This window comes from Felis catus, chromosome B1 (genome assembly GCF_018350175.1).
Source record: "Felis catus isolate Fca126 chromosome B1, F.catus_Fca126_mat1.0, whole genome shotgun sequence".
Taxonomy (NCBI): domain Eukaryota; kingdom Metazoa; phylum Chordata; class Mammalia; order Carnivora; family Felidae; genus Felis; species Felis catus.
Window position 1 is genome coordinate 86,481,894 of NC_058371.1, and position 13,653 is coordinate 86,495,546.

The 13,653-nt window shown below is 43.1% G+C and overlaps 1 protein-coding gene across 2 annotated transcripts in view; it reads left to right on the forward strand.

Moving 5' to 3' along the window:
• Positions 1-13,653, forward strand: part of SETD7 (SET domain containing 7, histone lysine methyltransferase) — a 52,611-nt gene that overhangs the window by 28,793 nt on the left and 10,165 nt on the right. For both annotated transcript variants that reach the window (XM_006930851.5, XM_003984992.6), the window contains exons 6-8: positions 5,288-5,369; positions 8,934-9,051; positions 12,105-12,262. In XM_006930851.5, coding sequence (XP_006930913.2) covers positions 5,288-5,369; positions 8,934-9,051; positions 12,105-12,262 — 358 coding nt within the window. The remainder of the gene's footprint in view (positions 1-5,287; positions 5,370-8,933; positions 9,052-12,104; positions 12,263-13,653) is intronic.

Genomic DNA, 13,653 nt, shown 5'->3' on the forward strand with positions numbered 1-13,653 from the left:
GCATCTCAGTAGCAGATGCTAAAAGTCACATGACAAGAATATAGCTATATAATAATACAGGGAAGAATTGAAGAAATGATGGCAGTAATTCCATGAATTTCAAAAGATTAGTATATCTCAGAAAAAACTGAAATACAGTTCAATGATATTAAAGAATCAAATTAGGTAGATCTCCAGGTTGTACAGATTGTAAAGCTGATTCAGCCCGAGCTCTGATTGGAAAGGATAAATGCATAATGGCATCTTCACAGGACACATACTGGACACATGAGTGAGCCCAGTGGAATCATATTAGAAAAAAATCCTATTTCCTTTTAGTTTTTTTTTATTTTATTTTTATTTTCATTTTATTTATTTATTTTTTTGTTTGTTTATTTATTTTTTTTTTTTTGAGAGAGAGAGCTTGAGCAGGGGAGGGGCAGAGAGAGAGAGAGACAGAGAGAGAGACAGAGAATCCTAAGCAGGCTCCACATCCATTGCAGAGCCGTAGGCAGGGTTCCATCTCGCAACTGTGAGATCATGACCTGAGCCAGAATCAAGAGTCGGGCACTTAACTGACTGAGCCACCCATGCGCCCTCCCCCCATTTCCATATAGAAGTACAATACGGCATACTAAATGTTTTTTTCTGCGTATAAAATTATTTATTGTAGAAAGTCTGGGGGAAAAAAACAAAGAAAAAAAGAAGCTGTTTATATTGGTCTGATTCCTTGAAAACAATATATGCATGTATTTCCAATCTAAGTTAGGTTCTAAGAAGAAAAAAGTAAAGAAGATAATAAATCTAGGCACTCACATTCCTAAATAATATTTAGCTATTTGTGATCTGAAGGAGAATCTCCAGAGGAGAATGTCCAAAAATGGGAAATCTAGCATTTATAACTTGAGTTGTTTTAAATGTCTCAGTTTTTATTTTTTTTAAGTTAAAAATTGAGGCAGCTTAAATGTGATGTGGGATTCTGGGTTGGATCCTGGAAGAGAAAGAGGGCATTAGTGGAAAAACTGGTGAAATCTGAATAAAGTCTGAAGTTTAGTTAATAGTAATGTAGCTATGTTGGGTTCTTCATTTTGACAATCATACCATGCGACATAAGAAGTTAACATTATGAGATGGGCGCCTGGGTGGCTCCGTGGATTCAGTGACTGACTCTTGATTTTGGCTCAGGTCATGATCTCACGGTTCGTGAGTTCGAGCCCAAGTCAGGCTCTGCTCTGATGGAGTGGAGCCTGCTTGGAATTCTGTTTTTCTCCCCTCTCTTTGCCTCTCTCTCTCTCTCTCTCTCAAAATAAATACATAAACATTAAAAAAGAAGAAGTAGAAGACGTTAACATTAGGAGAAACCATGAGGGATATTGGGGAATCTCTGTACTATTTTTGCAACTTTTCTGTAAATTTTCAATCCTCCCCAAATGAAGTTGTTTTCATTTTAAGTGAAACGGTAATCTTTGCACTTCAAATTCTCATATCTGTGCTCTTCACATGTGTTCTGAAAGGAGACAAGTGCCACAGTCTTTAGAGATGAAGGGACCTGGGCCAGGGGAGGATCCCCAAATGGTGATGCCAATTTTAAAACTTCACAGGTGGCAGCGTGTTTTAGTGGCAAGAGCCTTGAACTTTGGAGTCACCTCATTTAAGTTTCAGCTTCAGCATTTGCCACAGTGTGGTGTCGGGCAAGTTCTTTATCCCTTCGGAAACTGTTTCTTCATTATAAAAGACAGGTGCTGGCAGCAACTGTAAAAACACCGCAATGAAAGTTATTGTCATTATTACCTTCTTCTTAGTATAAGTAGGAAACAGATTTTGGGAAGTGAGAGTAATAGTTCTCAAAGGGTTTTTTTTTTTTTTTTTTTTAGAACTCCTGGTTGTAAATGATGAACACCCTTTTCATTATAAGGCCACAGTAAAGGTCGGGAGGAGGGGCATAACTGGTGAGATTCTGGCAGGCCTGTTAATTTAAGGATACATTGAGCAATTGGGGTTTCACAAAGGTCAAGAAGCATGGCTGCTTTGGGTGACTGACAGGACACAGGTCTTCAGCGTTCTGCACCTCTCCCCACCGCACTCCCCCAGCCCCTCTCAGCCCCCAGTGAGCTGCGGACTAACCTACAGATGAGGTCTGACAGGGCCATGCTGCCATCTGGTCCACCATGGGGAGGAGGAAAACGTAATGCAAACACCTCACACAAAGTACTCCCAACCTGCCCCCCGCCGACCTCTCCCACCACACCCTTTCTCTTTATGCTTTTGTAACCACAAACTGCTTCTATCTTTATTTACTTAGAGCACATGTCAGAGAGGGGCAGAGGGAGAGAGAGAGAATCTTAAGCAAGCCCGGTGCCCAGAGCGGGGCTCAATTCCACGACCCTGGGATCATGACCTGAGCTGAAATCAATAGTCAGCCACTCAACTGACTGAGCCACCCAGGGGCTCCCCATAAATTGCTTCTAGTTCTCCGCTTACCATGCGCTGATTTCTTCGTTATGCCTCAGGTGGGATTTTCTTCTCGCCTTGTCTCTTCACCTCTCGACAAAGGAACTCCTTTCTCTGTTAATTCCCATTCTGTCTTTAAGGCTTGGCTCACCTCGTAGAATTAGTGACTATCAAGTGAATGAATGAATTCTGGTCAAAGGGCATAGTATAAACTATGGAGGAGAGGAGTAAAACTAAAGATTGTGCTCCGTTTGCCTGGAGCAGATGAACAGGAAGGGACATTAAGCTGGAAAAGACAGCATCGGCTCCTTGAAGAGCAGCTGGAGGTGTTTCTCCTCTTTGCACCTGCACGGTCCCTAACACAGTGCTTTACATGTAGTTGGCACTCTGTACGTTTGGGATGAAAGGTTTAGTCTAAAGAAGGAAGGTGGAGGTTCATAGATTTTCTGTGCAATACAACATGTATTTCACAGAAAAGTTTGGTTGAATTGTGTGGGTTGTTTCTTTTTTAAACTAACTTCCTTTAATGGATTGTGCGTTGGTCCATTACAGTTTGCTCCCAGATGCAATTCTTGTCCACATGTCCTGCTTTCATTGCAGGAGGCTTCTGCCGCTGGCAGGCCACGTTTCCTAGGGTCATGTGCATTGGCTTCTCTCTGGGTTTGGCCATCGGGAGGCACTGGCCAAGGGCATGGAGAGGAAAGGAATCGGGGAGAAGATCTCTCTGTGTCCAGCAGTGTCTCCAGCAGTGGCCTGTCTCCTGATTCCATCTCCCAACAGGAAGGTCCCGCATCAATCCAACTCTAGAACCCCAGGCACACCCTCTCCGCCTTTGTCCCTCTGGCTTAGGGCTGTATGGCTCCCAGTTCTTGCCAGTTTCTGGGCTCCTTACCTGCCCGTTTGGCTTCTCAGTTCTTCGATGCTCTGTATAACCAATTCCCTGAGTGAAATTCTCTCTTTGAAATACTCAAATGGTCTGTTTCCTAGCTAGACCTTGACTGATCCTGATTGCTTTTTAACTTTTAGTTTGAGACATTGATTTTGGATTTTGTGATTGTACAAAACAAAACAAAACTGAAAGAGGACCTGGTAACCACTGGTAACCACCGAGGAATTGCTTAATGGGACTATTTGTGATGTCTTAGTGCCTAAAAGAATTTACTTTACAGGACTGAGCCCATCGGTTCTGAAATGTGCTTCTTTACTTACTGTGCAGTAGAGTCTCAGATGTGTTCAGTGTGCTCTGGGAAGGCTGGTCCTTTGCAGAGAACCAGTGTTAAATCTAGGACAGTTGTGTACCTTAGTTTCTGGAATAAATTACTGACTTGCTTCTGAACAACCTTAATAGAAATAAGATGACTGTGTTTTTGCTTTATCAAAAGCAGTTCTGTTCTTAATTCTGGTGAGGCTGGATGTTTATTTTTAGTGAAGGAGACAATTGCCAGGGCTGGGTGGTTGGAGTCTACAGACTGTGTCTACTGGGAAGAAAACCACGAGAAAATTTTAAAACCATCACTCAACCTGATCTGCCCAGAGAGATCTCAGAATTTCATGACAAAGCATTTTCTTGATTAAAAATTTTAATTGCACAAGCATTTTTTAAACCATTTGAATAAAGACAATTCAAAAGCAAAAATGGGATTTTAAGAAATACATACGATGGCTGTTCATTAAGACCTAAAAATGCAACTCAAAAGCAAATCTAAAAGCCATTCATTTATATTGGAGAATTTGGGGGCGCCTGGGTGACTCAGTTGGTTAAGTATTCAACTTCATTTCAGGTCATGATCTCACAATTTGGGAGTTTGAGCCCCCTGTCGGGCTCTGTGGTGACGGTATGGAGCCTGCTTGGGATTCTGTCTCTCCCTCTCTCTGTGCCCTCCCCTGCTTGCTCACTCTCTTGCTCTCTCAAAATAAATAAACTTAAAAAATTTTTTTTAATTATATTGAAGAATTTATTCCAGGTACTATGACTTTTATACACACACACACACACACACACACACACACACACATATACGTATATGTACATACGTGTATATATATGTGTGTGTGTGTATATATATATATATATATATACACGTGTGTATATATATATGTATATAATTTATCGTCAAATTGGCTTCCATACAACACCCAGTGCCCTCCTCCGTGCCCATCACCTACTTTCCCCTCTCCCCCATCCCCCATCAACCCTCAGTTTGTTCTCAGTATTTAAGAGTCTCTTACGGTTTGCCTCCTTTTCTGTAACTTTTTCCCCTCTTCCCCTCCCCCCGGTCTTCTGTTAAGTTTCTCAGGATCCACATATGAGTGAAAACATAGGGTATCTGTCTTTCTCTGCCTGACTTATCTCACTTAGCATAATACCCTCCAGTTCCATCCACGTTGCTACAAATGGCCAGATTTCATTCTTTCTCATTGCCAAGTAGTATTCCATTGTATATATAAACCACATCTTTATCTGTTTGTCAGTTGGTGGACATTTAGGCTCTTTCCATAATTTGGCTATTGTTGAGAGTGCTGCTATAAACATTGGGGTACAAGTGCTCCTATGCATCAGCACTCCTGTATCCCTTGGGTAAATTCCTAGCAGTGCTATTGCTGGGTCATAGGGTAGATCTATTTTTAATTTTTTGAGGAACCTCCACACTGTTTTCCAGAGCGGCTGCACCGGTTTGCATTCCCACCAACAGTGCAAGAGGGTTCCCGTTTCTCCACATCCTCTCCACCAGGTGCTATAACTTGAATAACACTTTTCATTATTTAACTCATTCTGTCCCATGAATACAGAGAGACGCTGTAAAAGTTCTTCCCTAACTCTGTAATCCCTGGATTGAGATTTTCGTTTGCTTTTCAGGTTCGGTGTACCACTTTGATAAATCGACTTCATCTTGCATTTCTACCAATGCTCTTCTTCCAGATCCATATGAATCAGAGAGGTAATTTTTTTTTCCTTGTGGTTTTAATAGCCCTGTTTATAGGAGGTTAAATAGCCCTAGTGGGGGAACTAATCCTTCTTTGTGGCTCTCTGAAAAAAAGTTCATATATTGTGATGAAGAGTGTTTTTATGCTCATATAGACTCTGTCCCTGTGAGAGAGTTTCTCCACCCATAAAGCACAGAACAGCCATGTGTCAGTCCCAGAATGCAGCTTCTACATATAGACAGCTGTCGGGCTAGGCAGCCAGCTATGCCCTACCCAGTTGTCCCCTTTTTGAGGGCCCTGGTGCAATGAAAGCCACATGCCGGCCTCTAGAGCATTTCACCTTCTTTAAAGCTCTGTCTAGCCAAGGCAGGAACCAGAATGCCTCCTTTACTTAGCATAGCTGAGGGGATCTGGAACACAACACAATTTCTTTATTCACTAAGGGAGAACAGGCATGAAAGAAAGACAACATAAGAAGCATAAAGACATTCCAGCTTATAAATGACAAGCTTCCGATTCTATAAGCTCATTCCCCAAGTGTCAAGTCCCATTCCATTTCATCTTCTCTAAACTCCAGTGCTCAGTTCTTGGTATGACTTGCTCTGGTACTCTCCCCGAGATGCTTGTCCCCTAGCAACTGGCCTGCTGAGTAAGAGTGCCATCTGCAGTTGGCCTTCTCTTTGCCTCACTCATTTGTTAGCCTGGCTTACAAAGCACGACTCCCATTCACTTTTTGTTCTGGTCCCATCTGAAAAATGGGCCACTTCCTTGGTTTAACTGACAGGGCTCCCACCACAATGTCACAATGAATGAAAGGCCTCTTTCTTGATACAAAGCTGTGGTCCATTTACAAAGGGAAGGGTTTGGTCTCTTGCCTCTTGCCTACCGGAAACACAAAAGCGCGATAATCATATGTATCCATCTTTTTTGTTACTTTCGTTGTGATGATGCTGTATAATGATACCCTCAAAACCTAACAGTGGTTTATGAATGCAGAAATGTTATGTTACACTCATGATTCTGTAGGTTAGCTGAGGTTCAGCCACTTTTGACCAGGCTCAACTTGGCTCAGCTGGATGAGGCTGGACTTAAGATTTCAAGTTGGGTTCAGGTCGGTTTCACATGTCTGTATTCCAAGATGCAGGCTGAAGGAGCAGTGGCCTCCTGAGGCGTCTTCTTCTGGTGGAGATGAATGGAAATCGCAGAAGACTGACAGATATTTGTCATCCTCTTAACACCTGGGCCCTGGCATGCAGTCCTCCTGCCCATGTTCCAGTAGCAAAGTAGAGCATACGGCCAAGCCCAGCATGGTCCCGGCAGGGGTACATGGCCTACCCACCGTGAAGGAGGCACCACAAGGTCACATGGCAAAGTAGCAGGATGTATAATTCTACCACAGGGAAGGAGTAAAGTTGGAAGCAATTATTTAGTCCTCTAGTCCATAAAATAAGCGTAAGACCCATGGAACAAAAATTAAAGATGAGCATTTCCACCAGAGTCATTAGATCACAGCACCCAAAGAACTGGAATATTAGTTGTTCATGGGGCATGCACTCTCTTATTCAATCCAGTTCAATAATGATGAGTGAGTGCTGTTTTCCTGTAAACCAGGGATTGGCAAACTTTTTCAGTAAAGAGCCATATTGTAGGTCCCTACTGCAACTACTCAGTTCTGCCTTTGTAACGCTAAAGCAACAAGAGACAGCAAATAGGCGTGGCCACGTTCCATAAAACTGTATTTCCAAGAGTGGACAGCTGCCAGATTTGACCCTTGGGCCATGGTTAGTGGACATGTTATAAACCCTTTTGTTGGGAAGTGCATATTGAATATGTTTTACTAACTGTCAGTGTTTCAAGTGAAAGATTCATCTTGGGGCTTAATTAAAACAGCCTTTCCTTCCTATTTAGCCCTGACAAATGGGCATGGCTTGAATTACTTTGGAAATGTTTACTTGTCCAGAAAGACAGTGAAAACACTCATTAACTAAAAACATAATTTCTTTTTAAAAAAAACCTCTTATCAAATGTTGAGTTGCTTTATGAATACAGTGAAGCCTTGAACAACACAGGGGTTGGGGCACCTCCCCTCTCCCCCACTGCACACAGCTGAAAATCCACATATAATTTTTGATTCCCCAAAAACTTCACTACTAATAGCCTACTGTTGACAGGAAGCCTTACCAATAACATAAACAGTTGATTAATACGTATTTTGTATGTTATATGTATTATATACTATATTCTTAATAAATATTAGTATTTCTTACTATTTACTTATTATTACTTACTTAGTATTTCTCTAGTAAGCTAGAGAAAACAAAATGTTATGAAGGGGGTGCCTGGGTGGCTCAGTCAGTTACGTGACCAACTTCAGCTCAGGTCATGATCTCAGCTCATGGTTCGAGCCCCGCATCAGGCTCTGTGCTGACAGCTCAGAGCCTGCAGCCTGCTTCAGATTCTGTGTCTCCTCTCTCTGCCCCTCCCCTGCTCATACTCTGTCTTTGTCTCTCTCTCTCTCCCAAAAGTAAATACATAGAAAGAAAGAAAGAAAGAAAGAAAGAAAGAAAGAAAGAAAGAAAGAAAATGTTATTAAGAAAGTCATAAAGGGGCGCTCCTGGCTGGCTCAGTTGGTAGAGCGTGCAACTCTTGATCGCAAGGTTGTGAGTTTGAACCCCATGTTGAGTGGAGAAATTACTTAAAAATAAAACCTTAGAAAAGAAAAGAAAAGAAAAGAAAAGAAAAGAAAAGAAAAGAAAAGAAAAGAAAAAGTCATGAGGAAGAGAAAAGACATTTGTGGTACTGTACTGTAAAAATCCCACATATAGGGGCACCTGGGTGGCTCAGTCAGTTAAGCATCTGACTTTGGCTCAGGTCATGATCTCACGGTTCATGAGTTCTAGCCCTACATCAGGCCCTGTGCTGACAGCTCAGAGCCTGGAGCCTGCTTCGGATTCTGTGTCTCCCTCTCACTCTGCCCCTCCCCTGTTCGTGCTCTGTCTCTCTCTGTCTCAAAAATAAATAAAAACATTAAAAAAAATTGCACATATAAATGGACCCGCATAGTTTACACCCATGGGTCAACTATATATAATATTCCCCATATTTGAGAGCGTATTTTAAACAACACTCTTTTTTTTTTAAGTTTTATTTATTTATTTTGAGAGAGAGAGAGAGTGTGTGAGCAGGGAGGGGCAAAGAGACAGAATCCCAAGCAGGCTCCACACTGTCAGCACAGAGCCCTATGTGGGGCTTGAGCCCTCGAACTGCGAGATCATGACATAAGCTGAAACCAAGAGTCAGGTGCTTAACTGACTGAACCACCAAGGCACCCCGTAGACATCACTCTTAAAAGGTACATAAGTAGCAGTTCCTCAATTTCTAATGCCAAATGTTAGGGCTTAACTTTCCTTCCTTCCTTCCTTCCTTCCTTCCTTCCTTCCTTCCTTCCTTCCTTCTTTCCTCACTGGATTACTATGAACTGATGTTTTGGGTTCAGTAGCCATACTATGTTGATGGTTGATATAAAAAGTAACATATCAAACTGAAAGAACCATCATTTGACTGTTTTTCCTATTTAGGGTTTATGTTGCTGAATCTCTCATTTCCAGTGCTGGAGAAGGACTGTTTTCCAAGGTAGCAGTGGGACCTAATACTGTTATGTCTTTTTATAATGGAGTTCGAATTACACACCAAGAGGTGAGTGGGGTAGAAGCGGAGAATCAACTTGATTGGTTAACGGGCTTTGTTTCAAACACTCTTAATTTTCCTGTTAGCCCCTTTAGTATTCCCTAGAAATATGAAAGAACAGTATTTTTTGGTAAAACTGGTGGGATATACTGTCTCAAAGCAGTCTTTGGACTGCTGTAGCAAAAATACCATTCACGGCATGGCCTATAAACAACAAAAATTTATTTCTCACAGTTCTGGAGGCTGGAAGTCCAAGGTCAAGGTATTGACAGATTTGGTGTCTGGTTGGTCCACTTCCTGGTTCATGAATGACCCTCTTGTCATCGCAGCCTCACATGGCGGGAGGGACAGGGGATCTCTCTGGGGTCTCTTTTAAGTTTCACAGCTATTTTATCAAAAGTGGGATATTGCCGTGAATGAGACAGCAATTGCTTTGCACTGTGCTACACCCAGTATCTGAAAAATTGAGATCCAACTGGACTCTGTTAGTAATTATTATGATCTTGCACAGGGCACCGTATAGGCAGGCCCCCTCCTGTTTGTGCGAAAGTCACACAATAGCCTGCATCCAGCCAGGAAGTGTTCTACTGCCAAAAAAAACCCCCCAAAAAACCCAAAAAGAAAACAAAAACAAACAAACAAAAAAAAACGAAAACAAAAAGTTAAAGAATAATCACCTCTTGCCTTTAAAATACAGCTTTGATATATTTTCCAGAATTCATGTGTGTTTTTGCTTCTGTTTCTTCGCTTCACAATGAACTTCCTTACATGTCTGCCTAAGGGCAGAAAGTCGATGCTTTAGCCTGGCTTGTCGTCTCCATCTGGTCTCACTTGCATTAAGCGTGTAGGACTTGGGCTTGCTGGTTCTATTGCTCATTCGTGTCTTCACTTTTTTACTTCCTGCCATGGACTGCTATGGGGGAAATGCCATGAAATCATCAAGTGTTTGCACTTTCAAAGCCGTCGTACCGACAAGGATGGCTTTGCACTCAAACTGAGCCGTGGCCAGGCACGCGGTATCCCCTGGTCATAGCCAGACTTCTGTGTCTGACGGTCCAGGAAATTCAGCATATGAAAGGTGGCTCAGGATATTGACACGCTACTTATTTATTCTAACATTAGATAACCAATAACAAAACTGAAGCCCAGAGAGGGTAAGCCATTTGCCCAAGGTCACAAATACAGTAACCGTCAGAGTTCAAGCAGGATTTCAAACAGCAGAATCTGGCTCCAGGCGAAACTCACTGTGCTGTACTGTATAAATGGATGGGCACCCTCCTTCCTGAAATTTAGATTCTATTGGGGAGATAAGAAAAATACACAACTGACAGCAACCTAAAGTAGATGGTATCTCAGTATCACATGACAGGGCTGGAATATTAAGACCCGTGAAGATTTTTTTCACGTTCATCACCGCTATATTCCCTGCACCTAGGACAGTGCCTGGCATATGGTAGGCACTCAGTAAATAGTTGTTGAATAAATATCAGGTACAAATAACAGCCCAGTTGTAATTCAGGGGCAGGAGAGACAGTACAACTCTGAGAGTCAGTAGTTCTATATAAAAATGTGATCCTAGGGGCACCTGTGTGGCTCAGTCGGGGAAGCATCCGACTCTGATTTCGGCTCCAGCCATAATCCTACGGTTCATGAGATCAAGATCTGCACTGGGCTCCATGCTGACAGTGCAGAGCCTGCTTGGGGTTCTTTCTCTCTCTCCCTCTCTCTGCCCCTCCCCCCCACCTCAAAAATAAATTTAAAAAAAAGTGATCCTATTTACTCTCAAAAAACTGTTCGGCTGGCATCACCAGATCCTGGGCTGTGGCTTGGGGTGGGGAAGTGACTTGGAGAAGGGAAGCCTATTAGTGAATGAGCCCTAATGTAGGTAAGAAAGCACACTGGTAGCTGGGGACTCTGCTGGTCACATTGGTCACCCGCTTGTAACAAAGGTGAAGGACTCTCCTGAAACACAGTTTTGCATTCTCAAGTTCTGGTTCCACTTGATGTTCTTACTTTTGTTTTTCTTTTGCCTCATCTTCACAGTAGGGGTCCAAGGGATTTGGAGGTTGATCAGAGAAACAGATAAGACCACAGGAGGCAGTAGCACACAGGTTTTCTTGACACTGGGCAGTGCTTAGGGCGGCAAGAGACAGGATGTGCTCCCAGCATGAAATGGTCCAGAAGCTTGTGCACGAAGGCCACAAACAGAGCAGGAGGAAGGCAGGGAACTCCCAGGAAAGAAAGGGGCAGAGGGGGGTCTTATGTGTCTAGGTGACCTGGAGTACGGTGAGGGGTCTCTGGGCCAGAGACCTCCAAAGGACAGAGGCCGTCTGGGGGCTTTATGGCGCTGGAATGATCTAATCTGCTGGTAGATGTGGGGTCAGGTGTCCCCAGGAAAGCAGGCCCTGAATAGCTAAAACTCTGCTTTGTTTGGGCCCTTTAAAAAACAATTGAATGTGTAATGGGGCTCCTGGGTACCTCAGTCCGTTGAGTGTCCGACTTCAGCTCAGGTCATGATCTCTCAGTCTGTGAGTTCGAGCCCCGCATCAGGCTCTGTGATGCCAGCTCAGAGCCTGGAGCCTGCTTCAGATTCTCTCTCTCCCTCTCTCTCTCTGCCCCCCACCCCCACTCACGCTCTGTCTGTCTCTCTCTCTTTCTCTCTCTTTCAAAAATAAATAAACAACAACAACAAAAAAAACAATTAGATGTGTAAAAATTGGAGTTTGGTGCTGGAAGGCTTTTGAAGTAACAGGTCTTAGCCTGCAGTGAAGAAATAAACAACCTAGGGACATCTGGTTATATTTTTGTGTGTCTTTTAAGGGACTTCAAATCCTTTTTTTCATAGAAGATAAAGAAAAATTAATACATTGTAAGTTGAGCTGCCTGGTGCTGCCCATAAATGGCTTTTGCACCATCAGTGTGCAGACAGATGCCTTAGGTTCTTTTCACGTATATAACACTCAAACCATGAAACATAAGGATAAATGAGTTAATATTGCTGATGTTCTTTGAGATTTAGGGAGAATGGCTATCTCTAATGTTTGCTTTCTTGTTTTCTACAGGTTGACAGCAGGGACTGGGCCCTTAATGGGAATACCCTCTCCCTCGATGAAGAGACGGTCATTGATGTGCCTGAGCCCTACAACCATGTATCCAAGTACTGTGCCTCCTTGGGACACAAGGCAAATCACTCCTTCACTCCAAACTGCATCTACGACATGTGAGTATGACACCGAGCTGCCAGGGCAGATCTTAGGTCCTATCCGCCAGGGCCCTGAGACTGAGAAGGGCATGTAACAGGTGTCATCCTGCCCCATGTAAGACCACTCCCTCCAAGTACCCTCCCAGGACCCTCACAATTATGACCTGAAACTCAGAATCTAACTAGCTCCTTCTCTGGCCTTAGTAGGCCAAGAAATGGAAAAGTGCTTGGAAGGGTAGAAATGCTACAGAAATACTATACTTTGTGTGCGCTGTTTTGTTGATGCTTTTTTGTCCTTCCGTTGTCTCATTCTGGAAAAATAAGGGTGGTGTTATACTTGAAATACTAGAAACATTAAAATTGTTCTGCACAGTGGAGATTAGTGAACTCTTTTAGGTGTGAAAGGAAGGAGGAAAATAAAACGCTAAAGCTTAGGGCACAAGGTCTCGGTGTTGGAAAAGACCCCTGAAATCAGAGTCCGCATTATTTGACAATACAGAGGAAAGAAATACTGTCACATGCTACAATGTGGATGAGCCTTGAAAACATCATGCTAAGTGCAAGAAGCTAGTCACATAAGGCCCATAGTGTATGATTCCATTGGTATGAATTGTGGTGGACAATTCTGCTGTGGTGACAGCAGAATTCATGGAGACAGAATATAGATCAGTGGTTGCCCAGGGCCGGGGGGAGTGGAGGGAAATGAGGTTAATGGCGCATGAGCATGGGGTCTCTTTTGAGGGTGGTGCAAGGAACTAAAATCGAGACAGTGGTGATGGTTGCACGACTGAAACCCACTGAACTGTATACCTCAAATGGGTGAATTATGAGGTATATAAATTGCATCTCAACAAAGCTCTTATTTTAAAAAGCCAAATAATCCTACCTCTCAGAGTTTGAGCCTCCACTTCCACCTGCTCATAGAACCTTTTCTTATAAACCTCCACCGACGGGGAGCCGCCCTTGAGGGCAGCTATCTGGACAAACTGAAGATTTTATGAAACTAGCTTTTGGGCCCTGATGATCAGAATGTTGTTTCCGTGGATACTAAGTGGGTTTCCTGGAACAGCCAGCCCTTGGCCGTAATCATTTCCCTTTCTCGTGCACTGTGCCAGTCTCTCTTCCCCATAGCAGCCCTACAAATATTTTAGAAGTTTTCATATACCCCTTGAATGTCCTCCTTCCAAAGTAAAGCGTCTCTGACTATTCCTTGGAGGGTATAGTTGGGATTCCTTGTACCATCATCATTGATCTCCTTAGCTCAGTTGGAGAATGCCAGATCCTCCTGGGGGCCAGGCAGCTGCATGCAACCTTTTCTGCTCAGTTAGAGCCTGCAGTCCCTCAGTGTATTGCTTGTTAACAGAAGCAGGATTAGATCCTGTGCATTTAATCTGTGGGAAAATTGCCAG